The sequence below is a fragment of the Schistocerca cancellata genome, chromosome 5, assembly GCF_023864275.1.
Source record: "Schistocerca cancellata isolate TAMUIC-IGC-003103 chromosome 5, iqSchCanc2.1, whole genome shotgun sequence".
Lineage (NCBI taxonomy): Eukaryota > Metazoa > Arthropoda > Insecta > Orthoptera > Acrididae > Schistocerca > Schistocerca cancellata.
Genome location: NC_064630.1, coordinates 446,462,282 through 446,480,708, shown reverse-complemented (window position 1 = coordinate 446,480,708; position 18,427 = coordinate 446,462,282). Strand labels below are relative to the sequence as shown.

Here is an 18,427-nt window from a genome sequence, read left to right as displayed (position 1 = left end):
CAGTTCGACGTCCCTTCTTAAAAACGGGGATGACCCCCGCCCTTTTCCAATCCTTTGGAACGCTACGCTCTTCTAGAGAGCTACGGTACACCGCTGCAGGAAGGGGGGCAAGTTCCTTCGCGAACTCTGTGTAAAATAGAACTGGTATCCCATCAGGTCCAGCGGCCTTAGCTCTTTTGAGCGATTTTAATTGTTTCTCTATCCCTCTGTCGTCTACTTCGATATCTACCATTTTGTCATCTGTGCGACAATCTAGAGAAGGAATTACAGTGCAGTCTACCTCTGTGAAACAGCTTTGGAAAAAGACATTTAGTATTTCGGCCTTTAGCCTGTCATCCTCTGTTTCTATACCATTTTGGTCACAGAGTGTCTGGACATTTTGTTTTGATCCACTTACCGCTTTGAAATAAGACCAGAATTTCTTAGGATATTCTGCCAAGTCAGTACATAGAACTTTACTTTCGAATTCATTGAACGTCTCTCGCATAGCCCTCCTCACACTACATTTCGCTTCACGTAATTTTTGTTGGTCTGCAAGGCTTTGGCTATGTTTGCGTTTGCTGTGAAGTTCCCTTCGCTTCCGCAGCAGTTTTCTAACTCGGTTATTGTACCACGGTGGCTCTTTTCCATCTCTTACGATCTTGCTTGGCACATACTCATCTAACGCATATTGTAGGATGGTTTTGAACTTTGTCCACTGATCCTCAACACTATCTGTACTTGAGACAAAACTTTTGTGTTGAGCCGTCAGGTACTCTGTAATTTGCTTTTTGTCACTTTTGCTAAACAGAAAAATCTTCCTACCTTTTTTAAAATTTCTATTTATGGCTGAAATCATCGATGCCGTAACCGCTTTATGATCGCTGATTCCCTGTTCTGCGTTAGCTGTTCCAAATAGCTCGGGTCTGTTTGTCACCAGAAGGTCTAATATGTTATCGCCACGAGTCGGTTCTCTGTTTAACTGCTCAAGGTAGTTTTCAGATAAAGCACTTTAAAAAATTTCTCTGGATTCTTTGTCCCTGCAACCCGTTATGAACGTTTGAGTTTCCCAGTCTATATCCGGCAAATTAAAATCTCCACCCAGAACTATAACATAGTGGGGAAATCTACTCGAAATATTTTCCAAATTATCCTTGAGGTGCTCAGCCACAACAGCTGCAGAGCCAGGGGACCTATAAAGACATCCAATTACCATGTCTGAGCCTGCTTTAACCGTGACCTTCACCCAAATCATTTATCATTTCGGATCTCCGTCAATTTCCTTCGATACTATTTCACTTCTTATCGCTATAAACACGCCTCACTGTCCAGCCTGTCTCTGCGGTATACATTCCAATCAGAGTTTAGGATTTCCTTACTGTTTACGTCTGGTTTCAGCCAACTTTCTGTCCCTAGTACTATATGGGCGTTATGACCGTTTATTAATGAGAGCAGTTCTGGGACCTTTCTATAGACGCTCCTGCAGTTTACTATTAGCACATAAATATCCCTGTTGCATTTTGCCTACTCCTACCTTACCGCGTCTCAGGAGGCGTGTTGTCGGGTCTAGGGATGGAATTCTCTACAAACCCTCATGTGCACTCCACACGTTCTCCGCTACCCTTGTAGCCGCTTCCGGCGTGTAGTGCACGCCTGACCTATTCAGGGGGACCCTACATTTCTCCACCCGATAGCGGAGGTCGAGAAATTTGCTCCCCAGATCTCCGCAGAATCGTCTGAGTCTCTGATTTAAGCCTTCCACTCGGCTCCAAACCAGAGGACTGCGATCGATTCTGGGAACGATACTACAAATAGTTAGCTCTGATTCCACTCCGCGAGCGAGGCTTTCCGCCTTCACCAATTCCGCCAACCGCCTGTACGAACTGAGGATGACCTCTGAACCCAGACGGCAGGAGTCACTGGAGCCGACACCAGCAACAATTTGCAGTCGGGTGCACCCAGTGCTCTCTATCGCCGCCGGTGTGGCCTCTACCACATCTCGGATGAGACCTCCCGGCAAGCAGACAGAGTGAACACTGGCCTTCTTCTCCGACCTTTTCGCTATTTCCCTAAGGGGCTCCATCACCTTCCTAACGTTGGAGCTCCCAATAACTAATAAACCCCTCCTCCCGTGTGTCTGCTCGGACATTGCTGTCCACTCACAGGCAGAGCGGGCGATGCCACACGGCCAGCCTCCACATTTACCGTCCGCCTCGTGCGCCGCGAAAGCCGCTGAACCCGCCACTCCCCTTGGGGAGAGGGTGACCCAGCCGCGCCCGCTACCCGTGAAGATGTCTCGACAGCAGGGACAGTGCGTGAAGCATGTAACACCTGGAGTGTACCTTTCGGCGCACCAGACTCCCCTCTGCCGCTACACTCCGTGGCAGCAGCCTGAAGACGGCTAACCGCGGCCATCAACACGCTCAGCTGTTCGCGAACAGTGGCCAGCTCCTCCTGCGTCCGTACACAGCAGTCACACATCCTATCCATCCTAAGGAATCAATTTACTGAAGAGAGTTAATAAACTTTTAACTAGACTGCTAATTCACTAAAGGCGGCTGACTATTGACTAAACTGTGATTGCTAGCCACTTCTTGTAGAAAACAAAGAAAATAGCACTACCTGTCTGTGGACTGTATTGAAAACAAACACCAGCACTACTGGCACTATGGTTAACTAAAGGGACTCTCTGACAGTATTCAAAACAAACACGGAATCTATGGAACACTATTAATAGCACTCGACAAATAAAGCTTCCCAAAAGCAAAAACACACGGAAGAAGAAGTGACAAGTAAGAGAAATACAGTTAATACTTAAATTAAGGTAGCTCGCTGCACAGCAGACGTGAAGCAGACGGCGGTTAGGTGAGAAGGGGCAGGAGGAGATGGAAAGAGAGAGGTGAAAGAGGAGATTGGAATATTTTCATACCCGTGTAAGGCCGGGTACTTAGATAGTATATAATGTAAACGCTGGGTAAATGGCGGGTAGTGGCTAAGGGTCGAATAAATAAATGAACTTTAATCGACGTGTAAGGACTGTGAGGCAAAGCACATGAATAGCAACAACGAAGGCCGCAGCTGGACGAGGCATGTACTCACCGATGACGGCAAGCTGAACGCGGAAGTTCCTGGAGGGCGAGCGCCGGAAGTCGACGCGGCAGCGGTAGAGAGCGTCGTCGCGGCGCTGCACGTCACGGATGGTGAGCGCCGCGACGCCGGAGGCCCAGGGCGTCGCCACAGGGCTGGGCGCGTCGAAGCTGGCGCGGTCGCCCAGCACGCGCCGCTCCTGCCAGTGCAGCGACGGCAGCTGCAGCTTGCCGCGCACGTCGTAGCTGTGCGGCGGACACACATACACGGCAGCTTTAGTTTCCTTGGTGAAAGAGATGTTCATCAGTTCATGAAAGAATTTGTACTGCTTCAGTCGCTAATATTTAGTAGAATGTTACGTTTCGGCAAAACTCTGCCATCATCAGATGCATGTGCCGGGTGATCAAAAAGTCAGTATAAATTTGAAAACTTAATAAACCACGGAATAATGTAGATAGAGAGGTAAAAATTGACACACATTCTTGGAATGACATGGGGATTTTTTAGAACAAAAAAAAAACACCCCATATTGCTAGAAGGGTGAAAGATCTCTTGCACGCGTCGTTTGGTGATGATCGTGTGCTCAGCCGCCACTTTCGTCATGCTTGGCCTCCCAGGTCCCCAGACCTCAGTCAGTGCGATTATTGGCTTTGGGATTCCCTGAAGTCGCCAATGTATCGTGATCGACCGACATCTCTAGGGATGTTGAAAGACAATATCCGACGCCAATGCCTCAACATAACTCCGGACATGCTTTACAGTGCTGTTCACAACATTATTCCTCGACTACAGCTATTGTTGAGGAATGATGGTGGACATATTGAGCATTTGCTGTAAAGAACATCATCTTTGCCTTGTCTTACTTTGTTATGCTAATTATTGCTATTCTGATCATTTTTTGAACGTTTGTATTTTTTTGGTTCTAATAAATCCCCATGTCAATCGAGGCATGTGTGTCAATTTGTACCTCTCTACCTACATTATTCCGTGATTTATTCAGTTTTCAAATTTATACTGACAGTTTGATCACCCGGAACATTAATCTGAAATGAGGTGAGGATTATTTGCTGGGTGTGCCATCGAGGTTGTGTACCGATTGTTAACGCTGCAGTATTTGCAACATGTTAATTTCTTAAATATATAACACAGTCTCTGCCCGCAAACAGTTCAAAACAACATGGATAAGGTAAAGTTAAATATTCATCAATAGCTCAAGTTACAGCTCCAGGGAGGATTACTAGAGCCATCTCTGGCGGCAACACTGTGCATTACAGACTTCTTTGTGTTGAAGTTTTCCCTAAAATGGAGCCCATTTGAGATCCCTAAGCTTCTCCGCAACATCATAGAAACGTCTGAGTCGACGAGATAAAACGCCAGCAGTTAACTCTGAGCCCTTCCGACGTCTTCCCTCTAATCAGTTCTTAGAAACTCCCACACAGTATGGCGGTTCTGGAAAATAGATCGCACAGTACTCTCTTTGTGGTGTCTTCTTAGAAGACGAGCCGCACTCTCCCAGAATTTCCGTTTCTGCTCAGTATAACAGGTCTACTCCAGTTCACATCCGTTTCCCCAGTTATCCCTCTATATATTCCAAGCTTTTTCCTCATGCATTACAGCCACAGTTTTATTTCGTCTGTGCTCTCAATGAAGATTTAATGCTTTGCACTGCAGCTATAGAAACCATTCCCTAGCAAAACTTGGAACTTTCTATAGGTAACCAGAAGCGACATTTCACAGTGATCAACAGAATCACCATGAAATAATACTTCCAAGTACATAGATCGTTAATAGCCGTTTCTAATTTTTCTGGGACACAGACAGCGACACTATTATTCTCATGAGTACTCGGCCACAGCGTTTGTTGACATTTGTGAGGTCTATTTCAAACAAATGTCTACCTGGAACGATAGTCAGAAGCGAGGAGTTAGGCTTATTTTTAAATTAACCTGGTAGAATATTTGCACACTGTACCCACTGTACAGAGTTCTCGATTCAACATTTATCAGATCCGAAAAATTGTACAGAATATGTTGGTATAATAGAGTAAACGCACGTTAGAAGGAAGAGTGGACTTAAATGTTCACCTTTTTATCATATATTAGCCATGGATTGCTGTGTGATTTCTTGGATCCATTTTCGAAATAACCCTGAACGTGCTGTAAATGTTTTGTCTTTCGTTTCTTTCATCGAATGGTTGTCATGAAATCAGGAAATATAGCTAATTCTACATCTACATCCATACTCCGCAAGCCACCTGACGGTGTGTGGCGGAGGGTACCTTCAGTACCTCTATCGGTTCTCCCTTCTATTCCATATTGTTCGTGGAAAGAAGGATTGTCGGTATGCCTCTGTGTGGGCTCTAATCTCTCTGATTTTATCCTCATGGTCTCTTCGCGAGATATACGTAGGAGGGAGCAATATACTGCTTGACTCTTCGGTGAAGGTATGTTCTCGAAACTTTGACAAAAGCCCGTACCGAGCTACTGAGCGTCTCTCCTGCAGAGTCTTCCACTGGAGTTTATCTATCATCTCCGTAACGCTTTCGCGATTACTAAATGATCCTGTAACGAAGCGTGCTGCTCTCCGTTGGATCTTCTCTATGTCTTGTATCAACCCTATCTGGTACGGATCCCACACCGCTGAGCAGTATTCAAGCAGTGGGCGAACAAGCGTACTGTAACCTACTTCCTTTGTTTTCGGATTGCATTTCCTTAGGATTCTTCCAATGAATCTCAGTCTGGCATCTGCTTCACGGACAATCAACATTATATGATCATTCCATTTTAAATCACTCCTAATGCGTACTCCCAGATAATTTATGGTATTAACTGCTTCCAGTTGCTGACCTGCTATTTTGTAGCTAAATGATAAAGGATCTATCTTTCTGTGTATTCGCAGCACATTACACTTGTCTACATTGAGATTCAGTTGCCATTCCCTGCACCATGCGCCAATTCGCTGCAGATCCTCCTGCATTTCAGTTCAATTTTCCATTGTTACAACCTCTCGATACACCACAGCATCATCTGCAAAAAGCCTCAGTGAACTTCCGATGTCATCCACAATGGTCATTTATGTATATTGTGAATAGCAACGGTCCTATGACACTCCCCTGCGGCACACCTGAAATTACTCTTACTTCGGAAGACTTCTCTCCATTGAGAATAACGTGCTGCGTCCTGTTATCTAGGAACTCCTCAATCCAATCACACAATTGGTCTGATAGTCCATATGCTCTTACTTTGTTCAATAAACGACTGTGGGGAACTGTATCGAACGCCTTGCGGAAGTCAAGAAACACGGCATCTACCTGTGAACCCGTGTCTATGGCCCTCTGAGTCTCGTGGACGAATAGCGCGAGCTGGGTTTCACATGACCGTCTTTTTCGAAACCCATGCTGATTCCTACAGAGTAGATTTCTAGTCTCCAGAAAAGTCATTATACTCGAACACAATACGTGTTCCAAAATTCTACAACTGATCGACGTTAGAGATATAGGTCTATAGTTCTGCACATCTGTTCGACGTCCCTTCTTGAAAACGGGGATGACCTGTGCCCTTTTCCAATCCTTTGGAACGCTACGCTCTTCTAGAGACCTACGGTACACCGCTGCAAGAAGGGGGGCAAGTTCCTTCGCGTACTCTGTGTAAAATTGAACTGGTATCCCATCAGGTCCAGAGGCCTTTCCTCTTTTGAGCGATTTTAATTGTTTCTCTATCCCTCTGTCGTCTATTTCCATATCTACCATTTTGTCATCTGTGCGACAATCTAGAGAAGGAACTACAGTGCAATCTTCCTCTGTGAAACAACTTTGGAAAAAGACATTTAGTATTTCGGCCTTTATTCTGTCATCCTCTGTTTCAGTACCATTTTGGTCACAGAGTGTCTGGACATTTTGTTTTGATCCACCTACCGCTTTGACATAAGACCAAAATTTCTTAGGATTTTCTGCCAAGTCAGTACATAGAACTTTACTTTCGAATTCATTGAACGCCTCTCGCATAGCTCTCTTCTTGAGCTATGGCACGGAACGTGCACCTTTAAATGATTTCTTTTAATGGAAGCTCTGTTTCACACAGAGCGTGAACTGCTGCATCTTTCATTGCATAAGATGCATTAATCGAACCCCTTATTCTGTTAATGGAACGCTTTGGCCATTCAGTTATCAGCATTGCATCGTCTTCACTTCTATGCAATGTGATTCCAGATTTACACGCTCTGCAGTTACGGCGAAGGAAGCCGGCAAAACCCCTGCCACGTTATTAAAGACTTAAAACCGTGCTCTCGCCAGAAGGGTTTTTAAGAATTGCAGACAGCTGTGAAATTTGAAATAAAATTGTTATAATTAACAGCGCGATTGTCAGCGATAGGCTTCATTTGGAATATTGTAGGGATACTTTCATGGAATGTGTTAACATATCCTTAGCAGTAGTGGGTGCTTTTGAATCGTTTGATACTGCACTGATATCGCGATCTTAGAATCCAGTTACTTAAAAGTATACTTGACTTACCACTTACCACTTACCAACAAGTATACGTAATTAATATTTCCCAAATAAAGTGTCAGATAAATACGTAAAAATATTTAACTGTGAAACTAATATATGAAGAGATGTTAAGAAAATGAGAAAAGTAACCTGCGAGCTAAGCGATAAATTGGAAGAGTTTGTAACACAAAAGTCTGGAATTAAATGTTTTTATTTATTTTCATTTATTTCCTGGCTCTGAATTTGGACTTGTTGCCTATGTACCACAGAAAGTCGTTTTACTTATGTTATTAAACTGATTGCGCATGTATTCTGCTCAACGTAATAGCAGTATTATCCTGCTATGTTACATTATAATGTAGCTGCGTTTCTAATTGCAGTATGTTAGTGTGTCAGTATATTAAAAATAAGTTAGAAATACACGATAAGCTAAACTAAGATTGAGACTGAGTGTCGCAAACAAAAGTCGCCTTTTTTTTCTGCAATGTATTTATCAGTTCCAGACGCTCTTCGCTTTTACTTCAGGACGTCTTCAGTGGAATCTCGAATGAGACAGTTTTTCTTTTCGTATGCAAAATTAGTAGATTATAAAACAATTTATGTCTTATTTGTTACGTAAGTAAGTGATTACATACAGTTTTCGAGTTTTTCCAATTATCTGCGTGTCCTCTCATCTGGTCACGTGCTGGAAGTCGCATTACAACTTCAATTATAAAACATAACCACATTTTCACGTTACAGACATGTTCTTTGAATAATTGCTGTGGATTACTGTTATTCTTCTGTCACTTGGGCTTATGTTTCTTGAGAAAAATTATAGTTTGACCTCCAGCTTGTGACTCGATGAGAGGAAACGCAAATACCATCCTAAAACTCGAATAACTGTAAGTAATCTGTTATTTACATAAAAAATATGATATGACTCGTTTTATACTCAACAAATACCCAATATCAAAACAAGACTATTTCATTCTAGATTCCACTGAAGACGCTTTAAAGCAAAAGGCGAAATGCCTTTGAAACAAATTAAATACATTATAGCAAGAAAATTCGGTTTTCTTTGTAAAACTTGTATTCCTGTGCTTACTGCAAACACCCTTGACTGTCAGGAAAACTTGCAAAGGTGTTGCAGGGGAGGTAGCGTTCAGAAATGATTGTTAAGAAAAAATTTGATACGTTGCTTCATTTCCTTGTTATATAGCATTCCAGTTAGCTAATCTAGTCGTTCTGCGCTCAAATTCCATGACTGGCACGTGCTAAAATGCGGTAATGCACAGATGTTTGTTGGTCTGTGAGGATCACTTGTTCGAATATGTGTGAATTCCTAAGGGACAAAACTGTTTAGATCGGTCCCCAGACTTACTCACTACTTAAACTAGCTTATGCTAAAAACAACACAGACACCCATGCCCGAGGGAGGACTCGAAACTCCGGCGGGATGGGCCACGCAGTCCGTGACAAGACGCCTCAAACCACGCGGCCACTCCACGCGGCACTTGTTCAAATGCTCGTTACCAGTTAAAATATGCCTTTTTCGGAAGAGACAAATAAAAGCTAGCTTACAAAAAGCTCAATTTTTCCGGCCTGTTTAGCGAATTTCAACGCTGAATAATTCGGAAACGGCGCAAAGTATAGACTTTTTCTTAACAATTATTTCTGGCCACAACGTGCCTTGCAACACCCTTACAAGTTTCTCGGACTGTTTCTATATAGTTGAATTATCTATGCTGAGGTTTATGATTACGACATTAGAAAAACCCTTTTATTACTGTTATACCACATTTATATCACCACCGTACTCGAGGAGCGTGAAGAAGGATAGAGATGTTACTACACCGCTCACTAAATATCAGCCTCTAGCAGGGTGATATGAACCAGATCTCTAACTATTAGTGCATGTTGTGCTGTGTCATTCAACTGCGAGTCTATCAGAAGATAATGTGAACATATCTTCTTTCCTCTCCGCTTCACTGCCACTTCGCCTCGAGATTCTTCCTTTTGTGGCACTGGTTTCCATTTCCTTAGACTTCAGAGACAGAATACCTGGAGTAAACCTTCGGCATATCTCCTCGACTATCACGAGTCCATGCCTGAGACGACCCAGACAGTATATTTCGCTTTACGTCCTATGGCCCTACTACTACGAGATCTACATAGTGTCCGCACTGGATGTGTCACGTTCTTGCTGGATCAAGCATTCGAATTCTCTGCCGCAGTCGCACATCGCCGTCCTCGGAATATTAAGTGGCGTCCTAGAAGTGAAGTACGCCCACAGTTAGTTTTGCAAATGAATACATGTTACAGCATGTCTCTCTGGATTTCAGTATTTACTACGTCGACATTACTCGGACGACACATCTGTAACGTTACCATTATCTTCCTGCAATGAAGAGTGACATGCTCCAGGGTTCCAGTGTCACAACATCACAACACGCTTAGCTGTCATCTTCTCCACACTTAAAGCATTCAAAAGGAGCAGTAGGATCCATCCTCGAGGTGAAGTGGACAAGATCTTTATTGAGAACTAAGTTGTTCATTCTGCTGTATCCTATTGCCAGTAATACACTTGTACAAATTTGTTGCCATTCTTTGTTTACTCACCTCGGTACTGCATTTCTACTGTTCAGCAAGTCACCACTTATTACCAGCATTTTTATTTTGTTTCCTCCTCGTCGCCAATTATTGTCTCCCCTCCTTTGGATCTCAAACACTATGGGATACAGTTCCAGGATTTCTAATAGGGGCTCCATTTGAGTTGCCTTTAATACACTAGTGTGCTGTAAAAGTATTCCTCTCTGCATTCTTCCGAGGATTTTCAACATTCTCCCTACCTCCTATGCACTGGACAATGGCGATATTAGCAATCTCGTTCATAATTCCTTTTGCTCAGTCGGACACTGCCTTTAGGTGGTAATTAGGAGTCTGTCTTTCATCTAGATGCTGACTGAGATACCGACACACCGGCTGTTACTTGGATGGATAGATAGACAATCTACCTTCCTTGTATGTTGTTTTACTTACTACCACTACAAAATGCCGTCCAAGAGCCATCTCTGCACTATAGCTGAAGTTCCATTACATTTATTTTTCATCTATGGTCTGCAATCTTCTGAGACAATAACCAGCAGCTCGTCTGCATATAGCGCATCTCCACTAACTTTCTGACTTCTTTCCAGCAGCCCAAGAGGACGCTCTATGTTCCAAAAATAGACCCACACAAGGATACCTGTGAACACTCCTTCGCGATGTCTTCTTGTAATACACTTGAGTGCTCCATTCTGCTTTCCAATTTTTGCAGTAATTTACCGGTCTCAAATAAATATACACTCCAAGACGAAAAAAGAACGTAAATCGGTAGACGTGACATATATACAGAAAAACAAACCTTTACAGTTTCAGAAAAACTGAATGATTTACTCAAGAGAGTGTATTTCACATAGCAAGCAAGTTAATAACGCATATATCCACCTCTCGTACTTATGCAAGCAGTTATTCGACTTGGCATTGATTGACAAAGCTGTTGTATGTCCTCCTGAGGGATATCGTATCAGATTCTGTCCAACAGTTGCGCTGGATCATCTAAACCCCGATATCGTTGGAGGATCCTGCCTGTAATGCTCCGAATATTCTCGCTCGCCGAGAGAGCAGGCGACAGTACGTGCCAAGGTATGGATTGGCAAGCACGAAGACACCGTAGGACGTCGTTAACATACAGCTGTGTTATAAGTGTGCCACAGATGGCAACCAAAGTCGTCCTGATATGAAAAGAAATTGCATTCCTGACCATCAGTTCTGGTTGTCGGGCCGTATGGCTGTCGACAGTCAGGTTGGAACCCCACCGCTCTCTGTGGGGTCTCTAGACACGTCTTCGGCCTGGAGCCTAAAAAAAAAAATGGTTCAAGTGGCTCTGAGCACTATGGAACTTAACTGCTGAGGTCATCAGTCCCCTGTAACTTAGAACTACTTAAACCTAGCTAACCTAAGGACATCAAACACATCCATACCCGAGGCAGGATTCGAACCTGCAACCGTAGCGGTCGCGCGGTTCCAGACTGTAGCGCCTAGAACCGCTCGGCCACTCTGGCCGGCCCTGGAGCCTCACTGACTTAAATGGAATCGTTAAAATTCATGGTGAAGGCTTCGGCTGTCATTTATTAAGCACAATTCGCTATTACTTTCGGTCAATGATCATTATCAAACGTAGCTGGCATAAGCTGTATGGAAGTTATACCATAATTAACACAATGTGCGCTACTAGCTATCGATGCGGACTTATTTCTTGACGAAAATTATCGTACAAAAGTATTATAGTCAGAAATATTTTTACGTATTATGGTAGGCTTAAAAGAGCAAATTACTTTTGTTTAAATTAAGGTATAACTTTCGCGCCGTTTATGCCAACTAAGCTTCATAATGGTCAATGAACAAAATTAGTTGCGAAATGTGCAAAATAAATGTCAGGTGAAATTTCTACAAGAATTTTAACACTTATTTAGGGCTGAATATTTCCACCTGCAAACTTACGTAAATGAAGTAGAATTGTCTTCAGTGATGCGTCCCGCTTCAAACTGACCCCCGATGACCGGCGGAGGCGTGTCTGGAGAGGTCCCTGTCGCAGTGGATTAGAAACCTCACTGTCGACTGCAATAAGACCCGAAGAGCAGATGTGGCTGTCTAGGGTGCCATTTCATTTGCTAGCAGAACCACTTTGGTTGTCTTCAGCGACACCCTCGCGCCCCGCCTTATTGCTTTTCATGGCAAGCCATCCTGGACTTATATTTCAGCAAGGTAATACCCGCCTACTCACTGAGAGTTTCTACCGCTTGTCTTCGTACTTGCTAAGTCATACCTTGAAGAACGTGAATACTGACAGCCGTAACTTTACTATTTTATTTGGTTACCACTTTCGTTACCTCATTGGCGCCATCTTCAGGCCCCTATACAAAAAGATATATCATCTAAACGTCTGTGCTGTTATATGAATCGATAACTTCAACTGGTCTCCGTAGATCTGAAGAACTACTCTGTTTGTGCGGAGACTCCACCTCTATAGAGATATTTTGGAAATCTACGTCAGACAGTTGAAATTATTGATCCATATAATGCCACAGGTGGCTTATCTAGGATGAAGATAGTGCCAATGAGGCACCGTAACTGGGAAGCAAATAAAATAATAAAGTTACGTCTTCAGTATTTTTTTCTTTCAACTGTTGCTATGAGATATGAGGTTGTATTTTGCCAGCATTTGTAAATATTTCAGATTCTTCACATTTAAGTACTGTACAGTGTATTAAAACTATTAGAAATATATTGAAAATTCCTCAGGTACAGAATTTTATGGTGAGCAAAATGCTATAATTTCGTAGAACCCCTTATGTAATATGCGGATGGTTAAGTCATCTTCGTCGGTTGTGCACTACCTTTTATCTTTTACTATGTGACATTTCCAACTGAACTAAGTTTCTTAATTGTCTTAACAAAATTGGTGTTACTCTGCATCAGTTTCTGTTACTAAGGTATAACTGGTTTTTGATAATACTTCAGCTTAATTTGATTTCCCTTAGTGTTTATTGGTGCGTAGAGCAGTAACAGTGTAACAGACACAGCACTTACAGTACTTATAAGATACAGTACAGATAATATTTTGTCGATTGCGAAGCTTCTAAATTTCAGTCGAATTTTTATTCCTGGGTACATGGCTATGTTGTACCTTGGAACATGCTTTCATATTTGGAAGAAGCTTAATTTTCTGGAGTAGTTTTTGTAATCTCAGTGAAAGACACCAGAAGTTAAAAGTTAATGCCGTGATTAAAAACAGGATATGACGATATATTAAACTTACAGAGACGAAAATCTGGAAATTATACCAAGGTGGGACGCTCTCCCCTACTACTACCGTTAATCGGCCTCTTAAGTAACCACTGCTATTGGCTTTCAACTTCTTCATCGTCCACCGGTAACAGAATGCTTAGAAATTCGGCAGAGTTCTGTACCAACTCCTTGAGATTACCAGTGACAACAGAGTTTCTTCTGTTATTTTGAAAGGCGCTGCCTACGAATTCGTATCCAAATTTTTCGTGGCAAACGTTTCCCATTTCTTTATGTGCATTCTACGTATTTTATCTTTGTGCGCTTTCCTAACTTACCCATAAATTTACAACCACTTTTCCTTTCATTCCAACGCTCTTTGTTGATATTTTGTGGGAAGAGACCAAACTGAGAGGTCATCGGTCCAACGCTCTTTGATGAACCTTTCTTTTAGTCTTAAGCTTGCGTTTAAGAGACGTCAGTTCTTCAGTCCTTGGTATGGTTTGTTGAGATTTTAAGACACAGTTTAAACATTACCTGTAGTCTCCGTTGTATAAAAGGCTTTGTGTCACGTCTAGCTAATGTTCTGCAATTAAAGGAAAAGAGGCATCAATTCCGAAGAATTGTGATGTTTACAGCACAGGGTTCTATTACGTACAACAACGGTCGAAATATAAGACAATAATAAGTTAGTGATTCACTGCAGCCAGCAAATTTTTGGATAATTAAATGGTTGAATAAATTTAGATTGCAGAATAATCACGGTAGCCTGCTCAAAACCGAACAAAAGCAACGTTTTCATAATGACTGATTTAGGAACTAAGAGTGAATAATAAAATGATGATAATTGGGAATAAAGTCATATTATTATAGTTACGAGCACCAACAATAGTTAATGAACAGCAGTACTTTACGGAAATAGTACTTACTTACGTAACTCGCGGTAACACTATATGTTTGAAAATTTATAAAAACATGATCAAAACTAATTACTATTCCTTCCTGGTTACGTCTTAAATTAGAGTCATAAATGGTTTCATTTTTAGCAGCAGCTATCTAGCAGTACCAATGTTATGAGGATGTAAACACATGAAATTTTTGTAAAACGCAACACATAATTATTAAATTACTTTGGCTGCAATAGTAACAACATGCTCTTGTTACTGAAATATATATTGCTTTTAAATAAGTTTTCGATTGACTGATTGTCTGTAGCACTAGTTCTATACCGTATGAAGAACTGTCATTATTACTGCCTCAGATTACACTAATTATTTGGATGAAAGTTAACTGTAAAATTATTGGAAGTACCGTCTTGTAATTACTTCTTTCACTTGTGACTACCAGCGAAGTTTTGGTAGAATGTGCTATCTTCTTGATGGGTAATGACTCGTTTGAATGAGTTCCACTCGCTAGATTTATCCTTTGATTATTCAACACTATAATGTTTAAAAAATTTAATACTACGCTGGGAAGCCTTGTACAAAACTGTAAATTAATTGGCTACCTTTTACTTTGTGACTAGCTGCTCGTGGCACGAAGTAATTCTTTTTAATGGTCTCCATTATTGGTAGTAGCATCTCCTTAGTTAGCGAGCAGCTTCAGTAACTTTCGGTCATGCAGTAATCTTCCCTGATTACCAAATCTTATAACCATGTGCTCTGCCCACACACGTGCTCGCTCAGTTATATACTTTCCTCGCCGCGTATTATAACCAGTACAATCTCCATTAGGCATTAGCGCGCCGACACATCGACGTCCGTATCCCACCACAGACGACAGCAATTTCCTTCGCCTCCTCTGCCGCGACCACTCGCTCGCGACAACGACGTTATTATCACTTTAAAATATATTCATTGGGCTCATTAGAGTATAAATTTCCCTGATATTGGCAGCATGCTTACTTCAAATACTTGACATGATTATTTCTTATTAATTTATTGTTCTTCAAGCATCATATTACAATTTCATAGAGATTAATTACTGAGAAAACTCGTAAGTACACATATTTACCAAAAACTGTTTTAAAATCACAGAATGAAGTGACTTTGATATATATGAGGCACTGAGCTGGAGCTTAACAAGTTGGAATTAGCCTTTTCTGTGTTTTGTGATTGGCCTCTTGTTAAGTCCCGTGCTGCAGTGTCAATACTTAAACCTACCAATGGATCTTGTAGCATAATTTCGTTCCTCAGACGCTCTCAGTCGGCTTTTTGGAATTGTAAACACACTTGGCACAATTTTGTTAGTGTTGTGACACCATCGGTTTTTTAAGGTCAAATGTGGCTCATGTTATGACCCTTCGTAGTGACCCGATCTAATACTCGTAACTCAAAGACGCGTCGAACTGCAGTGTTATCGACCTGAGTAACGTACAGTTTTGCTGTAGCGTGCTGTGCATATGTAGGGCTAGTTTTTTTTTCAGTAACTGCAAACATGGATCTTGTGTCAAGTCTTCTAGTTTGGTCCCCAGTTGACTTCTATTCCTGCTATGCTGCGGAACACATTTGGCGTTAGCTTGTAGACGTGTCATCTTGTAGGGCCAGTCCAACAGCAGCAGCTATTCTAAATGTGAGTGAATCCGGGGTTTTTTCACGGATAAACTAAATATAGTTACTTGTTAGCACATAGTTGATACCTTTAGCCATTATTACTATTGTTACTACGTGCTCCTTATGTTCATAACTGTAATATCCTTTTTTCTCAAAATAGCAATAGCCTGTTGCTAGTTCTGGGGCTTATGGAGGTGATCCCACAAAGTTACCACGTTTTTGGATGCATACTATATTCATCTCTAGTGCTTTCTCTATTTTCCATATTTCTATCATGACATCTGCGCTTTGCATTGTGTTTATTTGCTTGGTCATTATCAGTTTGCTCTCCATCATAGGCAACATTTGAGGAACGTTTGGTTTGAATATGGTAGCGTAATTTGTGACAATAGTTGCAGTAAGTGATGTAAATTCACAGGGATAAATAAATTTTTGCATAAAAATCGCTGAACTGTATAACCACATCATACTAACTGAAAGACAGTGAACTAGCAAAAATAAATTAAATTAATGGTATCACAGGCATAACAAGTCTATTCAATACATTGTACCAAACGTGATTTGTGTCGTCGGACCTCAAAACCTCAAAATATTGAGTAAGAAGGGCATGGAAGATTAATAGTCGCCAGAAACTCGGACAGAAAATCACAGAAGAGTGTGTAACAATTAGTGTGGGTGCGAATGTGTCGAAATATCTTCAAGTCAGCTCTGGCTTCCTATGAGTACTGTTAACAAAATATGACATTTTGATACAAATACGTTCAGATTAGTTCCTTTTAAGCAACTGATATAAGGATTAATATTATATGGTCGTATAGCACGAAATTTCCTTGCTTTCTTCGAACTTGGTCATTGTTGTTGGAAATTAACGAAGACCAAGTGTAGCGTAGGTGAAGGAAGTTGTGTATCAGATGATTATTCAACAGGTCCTTACATCTTTAGCGGCACAGCATCTAATGTGGACGTTCGTGGACTATTATATACTCGTATATTTATCTTTGACATTCTCTCTTTGCAGTTTGAGGCCGCTCGACTTAGACGTTACGAACAGTCGTCATTTGGGGGTAGCCATGGCGTGCGCATGTACCAGCACGGTCCTGCGGTATAATCCGATTGAGGAATCCTTGCACAGACGTGTGGTTTCTTGGAAGTGGATGTTTCACTAACTAGGATGATGCACACAATTCAAACGCTTGGAACTGGCTTTTGTGACGGTAGGATTATAGCCTAGTATGCTAAACTTAAGGGAAAAAGTAAAATAGCTCGATGAAACCTAGAACAAACAAAGAAACAGATGGTACGGAATAGTAAAGAAGGTACCTGTAAGACTAAATGACGGTTTTACTCAAAGAAAATAATTACGCTCAAGTCACAACGATCTATGTTGCTCCACTGGGCATTACGAAAGCCGGGACATGTTCCTGTGTACTTCACACGGTCCTACTTCTCGACAAATAAGGGTATGTCGAGCTTTGTCGACCGGGATCGTTTTGGTGGGCCAAGTAATGGTGTGGAGAATCATAATGCTGCACAGGCGCACTGGCATCCAAATTTTTCCAGACATTACACTCACCACTCAACGTGCCACTGCACATCTTCCCCATGTGTGTGTTTTCAGGGGTGCTTTCGACCCTGCCTTCATTTTTGTGGATGACAATGCGCGATCGCATCGAACTGCGAGGGTGGAAGAAATCTTAGAACGAGACAATACTGGCGAGTGGACTGGACAATCCGTTGGGGAAAGGCATTGTAGCACTTCCAGATGCACCAATGACCATCCAGCAGTTGTCGACCACGCTGGTGGCGCAACGGATCACCTTATCACAGTATCTCCTTACACACAGCCACAGCCACACCTCCCCATACCTGCTGCCACCCTGGCCCAGGTCCTGGCAATAAACACTCACATCGACGACCACTCCACTGCGTCGCTCCTACTACCATACTGGCCCAGGTCCTGGCAACAGACGCTCACATCGGCCAGTGTGCCATCTCCACACAACTGCTGCCATCCTGCAGCGTGGGAGCACATTCTAGAGCGTGCAGTGCCATCCGTGGTGGTGGCACGCCCACGTATTGTCCAGGTGTTCATCACAAGTCGTAGTGATTTCAGTGCAGTTATTGTCTTCCAATATAAGTTTCATTTCTGTTCGCCTCATTGTGTATTTCTTTCAGTTACCTTCTGTACAAGCTGTAACAACTCTCTCTTTATGTGGTCCACGTTTTATCGAGTTATATATCACTGGGCAGTGACACGTCATGCGTTTGTCACTTTCGTCTTTAAGCTTTGCACACCAGTGTAGTATTTAGGTGTGCCACAATTATTAGCCCAAATTCTTAATTTATATGTCGGAGGGCTACAAAGTTATATCTCATTATCTTTTCCTAAGGTACGTCGCCGGAACTACGATAGGCTGTCGCGCACGTCTCATGGTAATATTAGAACGAACAATCTCTTTTTCACCGTCGCTGCATTTCTTTTCATTTCTGTAGCCCATAAACTGGTTTTATTTT

The 18,427-nt window shown here is 42.1% G+C and overlaps 1 protein-coding gene across 1 annotated transcript in view; it reads right to left on the bottom strand.

Moving 5' to 3' along the window:
• Positions 1-18,427, bottom strand: part of LOC126187897 (nephrin-like) — an 878,271-nt gene that overhangs the window by 358,509 nt on the left and 501,335 nt on the right. The window contains exon 3 of the mRNA XM_049929248.1: positions 3,079-3,311. Within this exon, the coding sequence (XP_049785205.1) occupies positions 3,079-3,311 (233 nt within the window). The remainder of the gene's footprint in view (positions 1-3,078; positions 3,312-18,427) is intronic.